This window comes from Pyxicephalus adspersus, chromosome 11, assembly GCF_032062135.1.
Source record: "Pyxicephalus adspersus chromosome 11, UCB_Pads_2.0, whole genome shotgun sequence".
Lineage (NCBI taxonomy): Eukaryota > Metazoa > Chordata > Amphibia > Anura > Pyxicephalidae > Pyxicephalus > Pyxicephalus adspersus.
The window spans coordinates 5,538,333-5,557,278 of NC_092868.1; the positions used below are offsets into that span (position 1 = coordinate 5,538,333).

The window sequence follows — 18,946 nt, forward strand, 5'->3', positions numbered from 1 at the left end:
TATTATATGGGTTTCAAAATACAGTTTAGAAGTCAATCTGAGACACTCTGTCTATGCTTATCTGAATGGTATGAGTCTTGCAGGCACAATACCCAGACAGTCAGAGCCGGTGTTGTGACTAGAGCAGCACTGGTGGTCCATGAGAAAATGTTGGTGGTCTGCGGCTCTGGCTGGTGCACCCCCGAGCGGGGCCAGAAGAAGGACAAATCCCAGACTCAGGGATATGGGCGGGCTGTGTCCCTGGACACAACCTGCCCACTCTCCTATCGCAGGCTCCGATCTGTGATGGAAGTGGGTGCGGTTAAGCCATCATGACATCACTATGGGGAAGGTTTCTCCTCCTTTGGTGACCACTAGACTGGAAGGACCCTGGTTGTCAGATAAAAAAATACCTGATAAGGGGAAGTTTATGACCCTTGTCTGCTAGAGAGACAATTTCCAGACAAAGGCATTTTAGAAGAAAATCCTTTTATATTTAAAGGAGGGATCAAGAATTATTATTTTCCAATATCACAGTCAAGATTAAGTTAGAGTCTCATATATGTTGACATATTCAGCTTGCTTTAGATTGTTTTTTCCTTGCACTGACAAGTTCTTCGATGTCTGTAGAAAAGAAGAAAATTTGGTTAAATTTTGATTCAAAAATATGATATAATCATATGATCTACATTTACTTCATACAAAATACCATATTTCTTAAATTTACTTTACACACCTTGTTTAATACTTTTTCATTATTTTTATTTTTTTTAGTTTAATATTGAATATCTCCAAACTATGAAGGAACACTTATGGAATTGTGTATTAAATAAAAAAAGTTATAGACAGCCCTGAATGTATTTTATAGTTTAGATTCAAGTAGCCGTATTTAGCCTTGATGACAGCTTTGCACACTCTTGAAATTCACAAGCAGATTCTGAAATAGTTTTGCATCAGTCCTGAAGGAGTTCCTGGATGTGCTGGTCACTTGTTGGCTTCTTTGCATTCACTCTGCAGTACGACTTATCTGAAACCACATCAACTGGGCTTAGGTTGGGTGATTATGGAGGCCAGATCCTTTTTTGTGGTCAAATAGAAGACAAACTAGTAAAGGCAGAGAGACTCTATCCAGGAACACATACTTCAGGGCGGCAACACCAATCAGGGGAGCATTGAAGCTCCACTCCCGTGATTGCTGTTGCAGCCCTGTAGTATGTGTTCCTGGATAAAGTCTCTCTATCCAGGAACACAGTGTGAGTCTCACGGCTGGCTGCTCATGAATGAATGCAGCGTGGGAAAATTTATACACACATGACTCACTCTGAGAGGAGGATTATCGCGGCTGCATTCATAAATACATGCGGCTTGCGTTTATAAATAAACACGGCCGTGGGAAAAATTAGAGGATTTTTCCCATGCTGTAGTCATTCATGAGTAGCCAGCCGTGAGACTCACACTGTGTTCCTTATTGGTCTTGCAGGTCTCGCTGGTTGAATTTACAAAGGTCGTTCCCGCCTACATGTTTGGTAAGCCAGAACGGCCCAATTCGCTTGCTCATCCCTAGTCATTGTCCTGTTGAAAAGCAAATAATGGCCCAATGAAATACCCCCCACATAGGATGGCTTGTCACTGCAGAATACTGGTTACATGTGCCTTGAATTTTGAATAACTCACCAACGTTGCCACCAGTAAAGTACCCCCACACCATCACAACTCTTCCTCCATGCTTCACAATGGGAGCCATCATCAACATATACAAACCCTCCACTTACCTTCTGCATCTCACAAGGATATTGGGTTTGGAACTAAAATTCTAAAATCTTGACCCATCAGACCAAATTAGAGATTTGCACTGATGTCCATTCATTGAGTTTCTTGGCCCAAGCAATTCTCTTCTTCTTCTTGTTCTTCTTCAGTAGTCGCTTGTTTGCAGAAATTTGGCCATGAAAGGCTGATTCACACATTCTCCTCCGAACAGTTGATGTTAAGTCTTCTACTTGAAACCTTTGAACCATTATTGTGGGCTCAAGTTTCCAAGGCTCATACTTTTATGAGGAGTTGACTCTTGGTCTTCCATTCCTGGGGTGATCCTCATGACAGTCAGTTTCATGATAGCGTTTGATAGTTTTCGAGACGTTCAAAGTTTGTAAAATTTTTCAGCTTGACTGACCATCATGTCTTCAAGAAATAATAACTTCCCATTATTTAGTTAAGTGGTCATGATATGAAATAGAACAGTAGTTCTAATAGTAGGACCATTTACTGTACCTTTTTGAACTGTATACTAACCCAATCTCTGCACAGTACAACTGGTGATCTCAAACACATTAAGAAGGCATCAAAATCCAAAAATGAACTCTGTACAAAGCACGGCTGTTATTAAAAAAACATTCCAGGTGATTTCCTCATGAATCTGATTGAGAGAATGCCAGAAGAGTGCAATGCTGTCATTAAAGCTAATGGCTGGGTACTCTAATAAATCCTGAATATAAAAAACATGTTATATAATTTCTTTAACACTTATTTTGTTTAAAACATTGTTATTATTTTAATAAACAGGTATTATATAGCACCAAAATATTATGCAGTGTTGTACATTAAATAGGGGTTGCAAATGACAGACAGATAATGACAGTGTGACACAGGAGGAGGAGAGTACCCTGCCCCAAAGAGTTTACAATCTAAGAGGTGGGGGAAGTATCACACAATAGGAGGGAGGATATAGAATGGTGGGAAGTAGTGAGAGAATAGAAGACAGAAGAAGACAGGTAGGTGAGGTTGAAGCGTTGGGTTTTAAGGGCACTTTTAAGGAGAAATTAGGAGCAAGCTGAATAGGACAAGAAAGACCATTCCAGAGAGTGGGGGCAGCTCTAGAAAATTCTTGTATCTGTGGGTGTGATGAGGTTATGAGTGAGGAAGTCATTAGTAGGTCATTGGAGGAGCGGAGAGAGCGGCTAGGCGAGTATTTTTCTATCAGGGCAGAAAGGTAAATGGGGCAAGAACTATGGAGGGATTTTTAGGAGATCCAAAACACATAAATCCAAACGTGTTCCTTTATAGTTCGGAGGTCATGGAAGAGTCCTGGCCTTGACAAACCTATACTATTTGAGAATTATGGAGGCCACTGTGCTCTTGGGAACAATGATTTTGTAACCTTCCCAAGTTTCCTGTGACCTCATGGCTTGGTTTTTCCTCTGATGCGTCATCACATATTCTCTCTTCTATAGAGAGGTCTGTGCCTTCCCAAGTGGACTCCAATCAAAATGCAAAAGCAAAGTCTGAAAACTGATTTTTCTAAAACATTTACAAAATCATCTAAAATCCTATTTTCACTTTGTTATTAAAAAGCACTGAGTGTAGATTGGAAAAATAATTTATGAAATTCTAACATGAAGCCCCAACATAACAAAAATAAGTAAAGTGGCCAGAATACTTCCTCAAGACACTGAATATTCTCTGTGCATAAGATTTGCATATCTGTTATGTTGTTAAAAAGAAAGAATTAGAAAAAAACTTACTGAGCTTTGATTATTTGGAGCAGATATTGCCATCCGATTCTTTGGCTGCAGACAAAAATCAGAATTTGGTAAATTATGATTCCTAAATTATATGAATTGTATCCCAGTGTGACAATGGACACATACATATTTATGTTATCAGAAATAATAGAAAAAATATTAAGTTAATGAGGATTGTATTACCTGACTTACCTCTAATACACAATACATTGTTTTTTCTCTCTCAATAAGATCTGTATACCCAGTATCCTATTTTAATAAAAGAGAATAAAAAAACTACTTTAAATGTATTGATTTTTTTGTATTGCAATGAAATATATTTATTTTAATGTGTAAATATATTTTCAGTGTTTTATACTTTTTAATATTAATTTATAGAATGAAATGTAACCTTTTGATTTACAGTAACAATAACAGTGGTCAAATTTAAAAAAGGGAGGTTAAGGATTTTTTTTTTTTCGGCCTATAGATTGTATGTAAGTCATTCTTACATGACAATATCAAGACATATATGTCATTTTTAGGATAAGGAAACATTTACTTGGCTAAGTGGGCTTTTACTTTAGTCAAAATGGTTACAATGGGTCTGATTTATTAAAGCTCTCCAAGGCTGAAAAGGATACACTTGAATCAGTGAAGCTGGGTGATCCCGCAAACTTAGAATGGATCTGGTTCAGGATTTTAAAATATTTGATAGCAAATAGAAAATCATTCAAGATTTGGTGGATCACCCAGCTTCACTGATGAAAGTGTATCCTCTCAATGATCAATGATCTTATACAAATCAAGTGAAAAGAAATCTAGATGTCTTTAACAAATACGGCTAAATACCAAATTTCAAAATATAAATACAGCATTTCTGTACCTTTTAATATTATCTTTAGCTGATGCTTTATTGGTTTACTGTGAAGCAAACCTTTAAAAAAAAGCAAACAATATTTTAAAATACCAATGCTGTAATATGCTGTGGCAGCAAGGTGGAAAAAATGTTGAAATACATTATGAAGTGGTGACATTTAAAGAGTGACATCAAAAAATTACATACCAGAAAGAATATTTCCCTTTTCACTGACTCATCATGTTATCAGGGAGACTGTTTATACTGTATCCTAAATATCAGCTAAGAACAGGAACCTGAGGGTTCAATTCACATGGGTTCACCAAAATTTGACAAGAGGAAATTGGGAAAACATTGCCTGGTCTAATGAGTCTTCATCTCTGCTGCAACATTTGGATAGTAGGGTCATTTGACCTCAAAAACATGAAAGTATGGATTCTGCCTTGTATCAGTGGTTCAGGTTGGTGGTGGAATGATGGTGTGGGGGATATTTTCCGGGGCACACTTCGAACCCCTTGGTACCAAACTGGCCATAATTTAAATTCTAGCCTACTTTTGTAATGTCTTTATGTCTATCCCTCTATGACCACAGTGCACCCATCTTCTGATGGCTACCTCCAGCAGGATAATGTGCCATGATAACCTTAAACTGGTTTGTTGAACATGACAATGCATCAAGTGGCCTTCTCAGTCACCAGATCTCCATCCAATAGAGAACTTTTGGGATATGGTGGAATGAGGGATTTGTAGTATAAATGTACAACTCAAAATGTGCAGCAAATGCATTATACTATTATGCCAATATGGATGAAAAATATTGAAGAGTGTTTCTAGCACCTCGTTCAAGCTATGCAATGAAGAATTTTAACAATTCTCATGGCAAAAAGTGGTCCAGACTGATACAAGTGAGGTGCACCTAATAAAATGGCCAGTGGGTGTATATATGTGGCTAGTGAATGGCCAGTGAATGAAATGTGATCCTGGTACTAAATTATAAAAGTTTCCTAATGTAGACCCATTAAAACCATATAATGACCCTGTGCCTAAGTGAAAAGAATTGAAACCCCTAGACGGGTAGATGAATACTCACCAATGTGGGAGGTGGTGAGCGGCAGTGGATATTGTTGTTGTGTGACCCTTCTAGTTGTGGTAATAGCATGTCCCCCCATTGGACACGATGGCTTCATCCACCCACCCTATGTGATTACAGTACACAGTTGAGACTTAAAAGTTGGTTGGAGGAATCAGACTGATCAACAGTGGACACAGCATCTGACACCCAAAGACGAGGCAGATGCAGCAATGGTGCTCGGAGTTCTGTAGAGGTTTTAACTTACCAGCTGCTAATAAAAGGTAAGTATTCATTTACTTCCTTTGGAGGAACAAAATCTAGCAAATATCTGCTGCCATCCCCAATAACCACCTGCTCCTCAGCTTTGCCAACCACGCTGGCCTATAAACATTATATCCTAGAGCCCATATATTAATTGAAGGGAGTTAACACTTAGGAACAATTATTACTACACACAGTATTTATATAGCGCCATCATATTACGCAGCGCTGTACAAAGTCTATAGTCGTGTCACTAACTGTGCCTCAAAGGAGCTCACAATCTAATGTCCCTACCATAGTCATATGTCATTATTGAAGTCTAGGGTCAAGTTTTTTTTTTTTTTTTTTTTTTTTTTTTTTTTTAGGGGGAAGCTAATTAACCTAACTGCATGTTTTTGGGATGTGGGAGGAAACCAGAGTACCCAGAGGAAACCCATGCAGACACAGGGAGAACCTGCAAACTCCATGCAGATAGTGTCTGGGATTCAAACCTGGGACCTAGTGCTGCAAAGGCCAGAGTGCTAACCCCTGAGCCACCATGCTGCCCATATTGCCCAAATTGACCAACTACCAACTCTGTATTGGGCAGGTTTAAGTTTGCCTGTACATAAGTCACAGTTTCCTCCAGACACAATTACCTTGGGGTCTTTTACAGTAAAATATTCATTTTTTCCATCATATGAAATCACAGCTCTGGATTTGGAATCTCTGTTACCTAGAGAAAACCTTAAACAAACAGAAGAGAAAAGTTGAGAATCATTTGTAGGCGGAAGCTGGCAGTGGGTGTTTGTTAGTAAAAGACAGAAGTTGGGTTGTTTTGTAAGGCCTAAACAAATGATTGTGACATAATTTGAAAAGAAAATGAAGAAATATGAGCATTTCTTACTTCTATTCAGAAATGTTGCAAGTGCTAAATAAGGTCAGCCAAATATTCCACCCACTGCCTAAAGTATACAAAAAAAGGTAAAAAAAAGACAATTTAAATAAACTTTCTAAACCTCTGTACCATTTTATATAATGCTTTGTCCTATGATCACATGACTGCGTGGCCTCTGTACCGTCTCTTTTCCAGAGGTTGGAGTCCAACCTAATGATGTCCATAGGGAAAAAAAGTTCCTGCTGCAATGCATAAGTCTTTCCCTGCAATGTGCACTACAATGCTACTTACGCTGCAGAACAGCTCCGGGTTGGAGAGGGCAGTGGCAGCAAAGCTGAATATGAATTTACAGGTGCTGTAGCACTAATAAGCAAATTAAAGAGATGCAAACTGATCACATCAATACGGATCTGCTTCTATGCTTGCCATGACAGGGGATAGGTTTGCATTACCCAGTTATCAATGTTAAGGTTTTCTTGTACTATATAGTTTAACTCAAGGCAAATGTAAAAGACAAATGTCATTTTATATTTAATAACAAATTAATAAATGTATTTTTTTGCATTTTTTAAATTCTAAGCATTTTTAAGATTCCAAACAGAAACATCATGCCGTAGTGGCACCATTGACGACATGCAGGTTTTCTCCTTTTTTCACCATCTGTGCTCATATTCATGCTCTTGTCAATGGTGTCATCTCTTTAGCCCTCTGTGCGTGTTGGACAGCTTGTAACGCTTGGAGAGACAGAGCCTCTAGGGGGAGCTATAGCTCGCACAATAGGGATGTGAGCCCTGAGAAGGGCTAAGGTGCAGAATCCAAGAAGCAGCCAGGTCTTCTCGAGCACCTCTAGTGGTGTGGATGCTGCACTGCAGGTGGCTGCCAGGTTGTGGCTCTTGGGCACGCCAGGGTGGGTAGGACAATGCACAGTACCAAATCAGCAAGCGGGAGAATAGTCAATGAAGGCCTGGGTCGAGCAGGCAGCAGGCAAGAGGTGTCAAGAGCCAGAAATACAGAAAATTAGAGTCCAGAAATACAGAGTCGCCTTTGCTTTAGTAATAAGGAAGTAAGTGTGAAACGCATTCATTATAAAGAACTCAATGATGGAATGTTGTTTCTGCTTGGAATCTAATATTCACCTACAATAAAGAGAAATATTCTGAAGCGCCTGTATAGAGGAAAAATTACACTACCAACATCTGAGTGGCCCTTGGCAGCTAATCAAAGTTATGCCCACTTTTGCATTGTTTTAGCACAGCCCTTATACTGTATTACTGTTTTTAGTGATCATAGTCTTGTTACTATACCTTAAAATAAAGAAGACGATTAGCAACAATGGGATCAAGCATGCAGCAACAATACCTGTCCTGATATTTCTGTTCAATGTGTTTTCCTCTGTAATAATAAAAAAACAAACAATATGTATATACATACACACACCTATTATTCTTCCCACTCTTGATTGCTCTCTTTTCTCAGAATATGTCACATGCCAGCTGTTTGAGTCACCATTAAATTATATTTTCATTACATTTATTATGATCATTTTATCCAATGGATTCATCATCTTTGTGACATTCACACGTCAGATTCGTCATTATTGATTTTTAATATGGTGCTTCTATAACTTCATAACATTGTCACTTTCTAATTTGCTTTGTTAGTTTTCGATGTTCTGCTTTATATACCAAAAACAAACAAAAAAAGTCCAATAATGTCCATGACTGTGATCACTACCCCGACCCAACCCTAACACGTAAAATAAATGTAAACACAATTATTAAAAAGGGCCAACTCCAGTCCATGAGGGCCAGAATCTGCATACATTTTGTGTATTTCTCAAACATTATATTTCTGAAATATTTTATTTAAAACATCATTGATGATAAATCATTGTCCATGAAGGTCCCTGTTCTGTTATAAGGTGACAATGTTGTATCACTGCTCCTGACATCACTGGAGCGGTGGAAACCACAAGCAGAAATGTTGTCACTACAAACATGACCCATTATTATCAGTAAGGCAGCCCAGAGCATCTGCCCATGTGCAGCCAACATTGGATGAGGTGTATGGACAAGAAGGAGATCAGAAGGATTGAGGTGTAAGGATTAAATAAAGTCAAAAAGGCTTTTTTCTAAATAAATCTTTACAACTAGTTAATGTCTAATGTAATACGATAATAATATACCTTTTATAATGAGTTGAGCTCTAATCCTACTTGTTTGCCCATTAGGGAATGTTGCTATACACAGAATGGTTGACCCATTTTCTTCTAAAGAAGGTTGATAAGTTAGTTCAGATGTTGCCAACCAATTCCCCTCTCCATGGTCTATGTTATTCTCCTTCACAGGCCACCCTGGGAGGTTCCAATTCAGAGAAGGTGGACTGGTGGCACAGGTATGATTTACGGAACACGTGATCGGGGTTGGCCTTCCTATAATTATCTCCTCAGGTAAGGACATCACTGGTCGAGGTGGAACATCTGAGAAGGAAATTTAAAGAATTAGGATTTAAAGGGTCTGTATGAATAATTAAAAAAAAAGTTTCGAATAATTTGGAAGTCTGCAAACTAAAACTAAACTAAAAATATATGAGGCATTATGATCACAATACAAATATAACGTATGTCTAATATATATACATATATATACATACAATAGAACCCTTTACTCTCCACTAGGAAGCTGTACTCATTCTATTTGTTCTGCCTGGTGACAATTCAGATGAAGGAGTTGGAGCTGCAACAATAGAAGCAATACCACACTTCCGCAAATCATTGGAGTTCACCACTAGGTCAGCCCTCAAACATTTATGTTGGCTCATAAGATGGGTAGGATCAATGGCAGATGGAAATTGCCAGGGGCAGAAAGGGTTGGCCAAGGTTTAGCAGCTCTGGGGTGTTGCGTATCTTTGTTTGTAAGAGTAGCTTCAGATTTACCCATGGTAGGGAGGCTTGGGGGGGGGGGGGGGGCTGCTGTAGTGTAGTTGACGTAGGCATGTCTTCCCCTCCTCTAGTGCCTTTATTCAATAAACAAAAGTGTGTTTTTGTTATGCTTCATTCTGTACAGCTATCAGCAAACAGTTACAAACCATTTAATAGACCCCTTGTGTCCAACCACATGGGCCCCTTGGAAACTTATTGTGGGAACAGCGCCAATACTGGAATCATTGGCATGTAAACAGACTCCAATGCCAGTGTTTGCTAGCAGCCTGTTGTAACATAAAGCTAACCCCAAAAATATCAAAGCTAACCCCAACAGTTACTCCTAATAAGGTATAATAATAATATATATTTTATTGAAAACAGCTACATGCCTAACTAACATTAATTTGTTACTTTGCCTTTGAAGACCACATCACAAAATGGAATAATAAATTAATATTTACCTGTAACCTGTAACTGAACATACTCGGAAACCTTTCTGTCAGCTGGTAACTTCCTATCGGCTGGATAATATGTCCTCATATCTTTGCTTCCTACATTATGAATTCTGAGAGTGCAGCTGTCTTCCGGATTGCCTATAAGTGCCGCTCGATTTCTATAATTTGCCGATATTTCAGAGGGATTTGAGCTGTAAATAATCCTTTTACCAAAGAAAGCCCCCACAATGTGCCAGACCACCATGGTATTCTTTGGTTCTGTAGCCGATGTTTTGACAGTGCAGGGAATTTCCACACAAGAGCCCATCAATGCTTGGATCTCAGATGGGAAATTAAATTTTTTTTCCTGAATGGTGAAAGTTGCTTGTAATAAAAAAAAAAACAATTTAATATTTAGTGTATATATCTTCATTTATTAGTAACCAATAAGACAAGAAAATACCTTGTAGAAGAGCAAATATTAAAATGTTGTTTCTGTTCATGACGGCACAAAAATAGATGTAAAGGTATAGATTTCATATATTACTCTTCTAGCTTTGATGAATGATGTATTACCTGATAAATATAAAAATAATAATAGCAGAATAGTAAAAATCAAGTTAAAGAATATATATTATTTATAGCACAATGTGAGAGAGCAAAGGTTGGATTACAGGAAAGAAAATTCTGTATATGTTTCTGCAAATTACATAATTATCATTTCATCACTATTAATTTGTATAAATGCAAACTTTCTGAATATTTATTTACTCAAAATAAAACAGTTAAGAGGAGAAAATACATTTTAAACAGCAGGATAAAAATAATATTTTTTAATACATTTATTGTTAACTGTTGACAAGTTTATATATTAATTTTTATTCCAAGAAGATTTAGAATGAGCTTGATGAGTGAAATAGAAAGTTCTGGCTTCTGCTAAATTTTGATGCCTGTGGATTCTGTAACTTCCCTGCAAAATCATTTTAACAAAATTACTTTGTTCATCAGAGTTTTGTTGTGATTGTCTCCCATACTATTGGTTACCAATCAAGAACTTGATCCAAAAAGTTTATAAACTGTAAAAACAGATTTAGAAAAGTTTGGATCCAACTAAGCAATTGTGAACCTGGTGAATAATAGAAAAATGATGTTGGCACTTACTTGTTTCTCCTTAGTCTAATCTGGATTCATTCCACACTACAGGTTTCTATACAATCTGTAACTTCCTGTTTTGTTACTAAAATGTCCTAATCATGTTGCATGTTGCAATGAATAGAGTATGCAATGAATAAGGAATATCACAGTAACTGTTGGCAGTAAATCTTAAAGTGGACCTGAACACGATAGTAAAGATTTGATGTACTAATTGTGTCTAACCAATGCTCTAATGTCTCAATGTCTAATAGCTGTAAATTGTAGCAGGCTATCTGATCCCACTGATGCCTAGATGTCTAAGAGATTTGGAATGATATTTGGTGGTGTCAGTGCTTCTACCAAGATGGCTGCCGCCATACAATATAGAACAAGACATGGGACACGGGGAAAGACCAGCAGACTACAGACAAAACTGGCGACTTGTTTTCTTTCCCTCTGCTTTACTATTTTGAGCAAAGATTCCAGGGTTAATCTTCTTGTTGAAATCTATGTAAACACTAACAGAAAACTTTTCTTATTTGCTCCCTTTTGGTCTGGTAAATATTCTAATAAAAGCATTTTGTTATATCTCTACAATAGGGCAACATTTTGTGAACCCAGCAAAGTTCTTGTGAGCTGGGCTTTTGGCCTCAGCTCTGTTACTCTGTGTTCCAATACTCTCTGTGAACTACATAACATTTCTCAGGATAAGAATAGAGAAGATGAGAGAAGAGAAGGTGAAAATCTGAGAAGAGAGAAGACATAGGAGAAGAGAAGAGAGAAGAGATAAGAGAAAAGAATGGAGAGGAGACGAAAAAAGAAGAGAAGGGAGAAAAAAAAAAGAAGAGGTGGGACAAGATAATAGAAATGAAAAGAAGGGAGAGGAGAAGAAAAGGGAAAAGAAAAGAGATGAGAGAAGAGAATGAAGAGGAAAAGAAAAGAGAAGAGAAAAAATATTATTTTTTTTCAGCATAGTTAACACTCTCCATATTATCAAATAAATCTTCATTTCTTCTGGGGTTGGTATATACAATGATTGAATATTCAATTCCTGTTTGTGTTTGTATGAGCTGTAAAATTAAAACTAAAAAATGCAGAATTGACCAGTTCTTTCAAATGCCACCCAAACCTAAACACTATGATGCCACATTAATATCAAATCTTTATATACAGGATATATAGATGATTTCCACTTCCATTATAGTCAGATGTCAGAATCCTGCTTATAACATTATCTCTGCTTTAGAAGTATTATGAATCATAAATACGGTAAGCGTTTTGTAGTTATTTATTTTTATATTCTTACTCTTCTGTAGTACTGTCATTGAGGGTGATATAACAAAGGAAATTAAGCTTTTCACTTACCAGGATTTATTATTAGCTTGAACGAGATCATTCACTTAGCCTAGTGAATGTGGTGATATTTTACTTCTCAGTCATGGTACATTTTTCATATTTATTTAATGCATATAATTTTAGTTGTAACATCCTGAAATTAGATTGGATTCCTAATGCCTTGGACAGGTGGCATTTCCCCTAAAGGCATCTCAAATGGAAGCCGATAGCAGAAAAGGTTGTGGACTCCCCATTATTACCGCTATTGGAGATATGGCCCAATGGACAATGTTTATAGTGTCGTGCACTGTTTTGAGTTCCGTAATCAGTTTGTGTCTGGTAAGGAATCAAAGGTATGTTTTCAGGTTTCAGGTTAAATAAGCCCCCTTATCATATATATGATAGAGAAGTAGGACCAGTTTCAGCTGATCACAGATTTATCTTTTTTTGGGATGAATGGCAGATAGCAGAAAAAGACCAAGTTGTCCATCATGACTTTTTTTTCCAACCTTACAGTCAACCTCAACTTAAATTTGGTAACTCATCAAGTCCACTCAGTTTGTAGACCTAAGTGTTTTTAGGAGTTGCTATACCGTTCTTTTGAGATTGGACTTTGGGTTGGACTTTTTTTTAGATGGTTTGTCATACAATGTTTCAGTACAGCTCTGGCTTGAGAAAGAATTAAAGAAACACCAGAAATATTGTTATGACCAAAAGAATCATTTTGTATTTACATCAATGTGCTTTTTATTCCTCATACATTTTTGTAATAAAAAGCAAGATAAAATGAATGTTTCTACTACAATTATAAAATGTGAATATATCTAGTATAAAAAATATTTTCTTAATTAAAATGTGTTTTAATTTTTTTCCATTTAAAAAAATAAGTGCATTTTGCTTGTAAAGAAAATATTCTTAATGGGTTCTCATGATGGTTAATTAATTTAGTCAGTTAAGCTATTGCAGTATTAAAACTAAAAAGTAAAAAAAACTCATTAAGCTGCGTACACACGGCAAATTTTTCTCGCCCGATAATCGGTATCGGCCAATTATCGGGCGAAAATCTGCCGTGTGTACAGTCGGTCGTCGTCCATCGTCCGACGACCGTCCTGGCGGATCCATGGACGATGGACGACGACCGATCCTAATGAAAGGGAAGGGGAGAGCGCGCAGCAGGGTGCCGCTCCGTCGCTCTCCCCCTCCCCTCTCCATAGAGCATGAACGGTGCTGTATGTACAGCATCGTTCATGCATCGTGCAGTCTTTTCTCGTTGGAAAGGATCGTGAAAGATCCTTTCCAACGAGAAAAATTGCAGGTGTGTACGCAGCTTTACTTGTATGATAAGGTGATAGAGAGATAGCCATAGGTTTATACTAAACCACAAATTCATAAAAGATAAAGCTTAAGGTAAATACAGGATTATTATCACAAACTTGCAACTTTAAATATAGTGTTTAATATTTTTTATACTGGCATGTGTTTTATTCTTATAAATGTTTTTATTTAGCCATATGTCTATTGAAATGCATGAACACTTTATGACTTATGTTTACATAATTGTTCTATTCGTCTCCAATACTCGTTAGCACAGATCTGATTTCTATTGCTGGATGAATTTTCATCAGTTCAATTTGCTGTCAGTTTGTTCAAACTGACCCCGATTTTTAGGTTGATTTGGTATCCAAATGTTAAAGCAGACCTAACACCAACATTTTTACTTTACACAAAAGGATAGAAAACCCTTTTATGTAAAGTAAAACTTACCCCAAGACCCTTTTTAAAAAGAAAAAAAGTGAAGCCCCTTCTTTTCTGTCTTTACAGCCACGGAATGGGAGCGCAGAGCCTCTTTGGATACCTACGTCACACACAATCCAGGAGGTGACCGATCCTTCAGAAGGGTCTGTATCCTTCAAAGGATAAAAGAATGTCGATCTCATGCATTCGCTTTAAGATCGGTAAACTTATTTTTTCCCCATTTACAGAAGGCTATGTCACCTGATCTTGTGCCTGTGCAGTGTGAGATCAGGTGACGTAGCCAGAAAAAGTAAGAAGACGGAGGAAGATGGAGACACTCGGCCTTCCTCTGCACCGGGATGAAAGAAGATTTCTGGACGACACGGGACCCAAATTAGAACAGCTCCAGAAGGATCAGGGGTCTTAATTCCATTGAAGTTAATAAGGGAAAATTAGATGTAGTGTACGGCTCAACCAATCCAGCTGTTGGCCATTGATAACCTATAATTGTGAACTGGATGGATTTGTTGAATCATATACTATATAACTGAAAATTGACAGGTATAGCCTGTGGCCCTAAGCACCATACCTAATACCTTTCAAAAACAAGTAGGCTCAGCCCATCCATCTGACAATGACAGACATCCCTAGACATCAAATCCTATTAGTCAACATTGACAATGTTCAGTTTTATTCCCTTCGGGCTGAATCAAAGAGGCAAAACTACTGATTTTATATAATATATAATAAAAAATAATATGAATTAATTTATTTTTTATAGACAGATTTCTAAAAAGAGCAAATGAGAAATTACAATTAAAAACAATTAAATTGTATTTTTGATTATTCCAAATTACTTAAATATCCTACCTGCAGTAAATTTATATAACCAGAGTCAGTATGGGTCGGCAGATAAACCCCAATACTGGAAATAAAGTCATATAACTTATCTTCTTGATAAATCCATCAATGGGCGTATGACCTGAAGAAAGATAGGGAGTTTATATAAAAAAGTATGAATACTCGCTAGGTAAGCTGGGCTGCACAGTGTAACTGGATGGGGAGGTAGAATGACAATAAATGGGGCTGTGAACAAAAGAAAGAGAAGTTCTAAAATAATCACTGATTCATAAATCAGAACTCAAAGTTGTCTCTGGTGGAAATAACACAAGGGACTATGTACGGGAGGGGGATGTCCACAATATTGCCCCTCAACCGAGGAGTGCTGTCTTACTGATATATTGAGGCCAATATATAATGTATGTACTTGTTTCTAGTATAGTTTTTATCAATACCTGCTGTTTTCATTAATGACCGGTTATTATTACCCCATTTTATACATAATTAGGTTGATCATTTCTTCATGTGTATGGGGAACTGTTCGTGTGATGTTCATGTGTGGTATATGTAGCATAATGTCCAAAGATGTTGCTGTTGTGGCATAGGGGGACAAAGTTGATGGCCTGGGGTAGTAAAAAAAATTGCCCCTGGCTATTAATAATGGCTGCCTAGCTTTCTATAATCTTGCTCTAAATGCTCAGTGATCTACTAATGCTGGCTGTCTGTCTTTCCTTTAAATTCTGACTTGCTTTGACTGGGATTCCACAATATGGTCTTCTCTTTCTCTCTCCACAGTCTGGTTTGCTGAGATCTGCGATCTTTGTGTCTCCCTTAGCTGGCAATGACTGATTTCTACTGCTGGTGTAGCTTCTGAAATTCAGGTGTCGGAAGCATTAACTGCGGACCTCTACTAAATCGTTGTGTGCCTGATGGGGAAGGTAGTTGCCACCCCTGGTTGACTTGACACTCTGGATAATGACCTAGGTAGCCTAGTAAAAAAAATTGTGCCCTGATCACCTCCATACCCTGCACTCACTCACTGTAATTACCCAGAGAGGAACACTAAAATCGTAATGTCAGTACTGTTTTCTGCAACACTAAGACCAAGAAGAAGATCCTGCACATTAAGTGCAGACGTCTAGAAATGTAACCATATAATTCATGAGAGACAGAATACCTGTGTAGTGGTGATGTAATGGCAAGTCAAGAAGCAACATAATAAAACATTTTATGCAAATTGATAGGGAAATATCCTCATGGGAAAAAAATGAAATAAATAATAAAACAAAAAGTATTGGAATTACCAACCTTCAAACTCTGCGGAGGTGGAGTTTCCAACCGCGTTGTAAGCAATGCAGGAAAACGAGCCAGACTGATCTTCATTCCTGTTAAATACTAGGATCTGTCCAGTTTTATTTATTAATCAGTTGCCATTCTTGAACCAGGTGTAATGAGTCACATTCAGGTTACTACGAACAAAACTGCACTTTAGCCCAGTGACTCCCCCAGTTGTCTGAAGCACAGCAACTCGGACTCCAGTACCAGCATCTACAGAACACATAAAATGTATTGTTTAATATTGGTTAATTATGATCTAAAGGTTTGTCTCTGTATTTACTGGTGAGTATACTATACATACGTTGCACAGGGAACTCTGTTGGTCATTCTCTTCTCTCAAACATTACTTAAAAAAAATAATAGAGTAATGCAGAAAAAGCAAAATCTTGTTAAAACAAACACTCAAATCCAATAGAAGTTTGTAGGTTCTAGGATCTTGCTAGAAGGAGTGTAATGTCCCCCACACCTAGACACCATGTGCAGAATTAGGGGTAAGGTATGGGTATCCTAAATGAACAACAGAGGCCCACCTGTTCCTGGTATATTCTATGGCAACAGAAGCTCATCCTTGTGTGTGGGAACATATTCTAGGAGTGATATTTCCATCCAGTTTCCTCCAGATAAAGCTTCAAATTGTCTCCCGGTTTGGCCATCCAACAATTTCAGAATTTCCTTCAACCATTCTGTTATTTACAGAAAGTACTGGTATGGGTGGATCATCTAAAAACATTATACGTAAGATTCTAAAGCCATGCTATTTACAAAAGATACATTTTTACTATGTTCTGTTTGGATTCCACAAGGTATAAGTAACCTACAAACATTTGGAACACTTTGCTGCAAGTTAAATGTTCACCTTTCCTCTCTGCATTTTTTTATATATTACTATAAAGAATGCCCTAGCAGCCCTATGGAGTGTCAATGACTAGGGATGAGCAACCAATTTTTTTAAAACTCGATCTTGCTGCGAATTTGGCTGTTCTCACTTATCAAAATTGGAAACAAGAATGGCGCGTGTAAATTCGCTAATCGAGCTCAAATTTAAAAAAAAAAAAAAAAAAGATTGCGGGCTGCGCTGATCAATGAATGCAGAAGAATGCAGTTTCAATCAATGCAGTTTCAATCAATGAATGCATTGAATGCAGTTTCTCCATTGAGAGTTCTTCTGCAGTTCCACTGCGATCCCCGGGCACTAGAGGTTAGTTAACCTCTAGTGCTGGGGATCTTCAGTGTGTACAGTGTGCCTGTGTTTAGTACAGGAGGTGTCAGAAACTTCCTTTGCTGTACTTCTTATGAAGCAGACTGACGTGTCTGTGAAACGCATTGGGTATTAACTCATTATGCGGCTAAAGCAAAAGAAAAAGGTTTTAAAGGTTTTAAATTCTGTACATAATTGTTTTATCCTGTAGAGATATGTGGATGCATCAAAAGTCCCATTTGCTGTTTTTTATTGTATCGCTTCCTTTCCTTGAAAGATTTCAGTGTAATTTCTCGGTCAAACAATTTTAGTTGTAACATGCTGAAGTTGAGACTTTCCCTTTTGAATTGGTCTTTTTCCCATTCTACTCATGGTATATTTTGGTAAATAAGTGTATTAATGGGCTCTGACAATCCCTCAAACATTCCCTAGTGGGAATCATTTACTGTCATTGAAAGACATTTACCTGGAAGATTCACAAAAAGGAATTTTTGAGGGAAAGCCAGATTCCCTTATTTATAAATAAAACCCTATGTGAATTTACATTGGTTTATTTTATTTTTCTATTCAAGGTTTGAATCTGAACTGCAGTCCTTTTTTTTGTTTAGGTTGCTCTCATGAACTAAAATGACTTACTCTGGTGCTGTTACGTTTCAGAAATCTATGTAGAACACCGGTTTAGTCCCTCCCTTCGGGCATGATATGTATGCATTGCATGGAAAGGCACCTCCAGGATTATTTATTTCAAATATGTTATTTGAAGTACACTGTAAGGTCGTTCTTCATATATTTGTCTATATATGTCCTTTGCTGGCATAGTTGGGTGGGATTTCCCTTGATGACATTTTGAATGTCTTATTGTAATAAAGATCTTGGACCCCCTATTATTACTACTATTAGAGATATGTTGGTGATGACCTGAGATAGTCAGTGGTCAAATGGCTATGATGGTGGTGATCCACTGTGCAGAATTAATTGATCAGTGTGGATCTTGTGAGGAATTATATGAATGTTTCCATAATGCATCTACCATCATTTTAGTTTTCTGTGCTTTAGGATGGTGGTTACTGGGTCACTGTAGACTATATGACTTATATGAGAATATTAGAGAAGTGGGGACAGTTACTATTGCTCCATTTCCAAACCTGATGTACTATTTTGTAGAAAGACACCAAGTGGCAACAAATATACATAAAAGTTGATTGACTTAAAAAGTATAAGTGCCATCGTGTCTGACCCTTCTTTTTTTTTCATCCTCATAGTCTCCACATAGATCAAAGTTTGTTCTAAGTATATTTGAATTTACTTACTGCTGACTGACTTAGTGAAAGTTTGTTTAGGCTACAAGTATTCTTTACAGCATGTAGAGGATAGAGGCAAAAGAAGGGGCTTTTAGGTTTTTACTTCTGAGGGTTACCAAATACATACAGAAAGTAACATTTGTACTATGGCTAGACATCGCAAA

The 18,946-nt window shown here is 37.4% G+C and overlaps 1 protein-coding gene across 6 annotated transcripts; it reads right to left on the reverse strand.

Moving 5' to 3' along the window:
* Positions 1-451: 451 nt before the first annotated feature.
* LOC140341333 (B-cell receptor CD22-like) lies at positions 452-18,748 on the reverse strand. Of its 6 annotated transcripts, XM_072427004.1 has the most exons (10): positions 16,254-18,748; positions 14,976-15,087; positions 10,366-10,478; positions 9,930-10,286; positions 8,731-9,024; positions 7,850-7,937; positions 6,307-6,394; positions 3,681-3,746; positions 3,498-3,542; positions 452-603 (listed from the first exon to the last, which is right to left on the reverse strand). In XM_072427004.1, exons 3-10 carry the CDS (start codon positions 10,403-10,405, stop codon positions 523-525), a joined length of 1,059 nt encoding a protein of 352 aa, XP_072283105.1. In that variant the 5' UTR covers positions 10,406-10,478; positions 14,976-15,087; positions 16,254-18,748; the 3' UTR covers positions 452-522. The 6 variants fall into 6 exon arrangements, with proteins under 6 accessions (XP_072283105.1, XP_072283106.1, XP_072283104.1 ...); XM_072427005.1 differs by lacking the exon at positions 14,976-15,087; XM_072427003.1 differs by lacking the exons at positions 14,976-15,087; positions 16,254-18,748 and adding an exon at positions 11,064-11,162.
* Between the last annotated feature and the right edge of the window lie 198 nt (positions 18,749-18,946).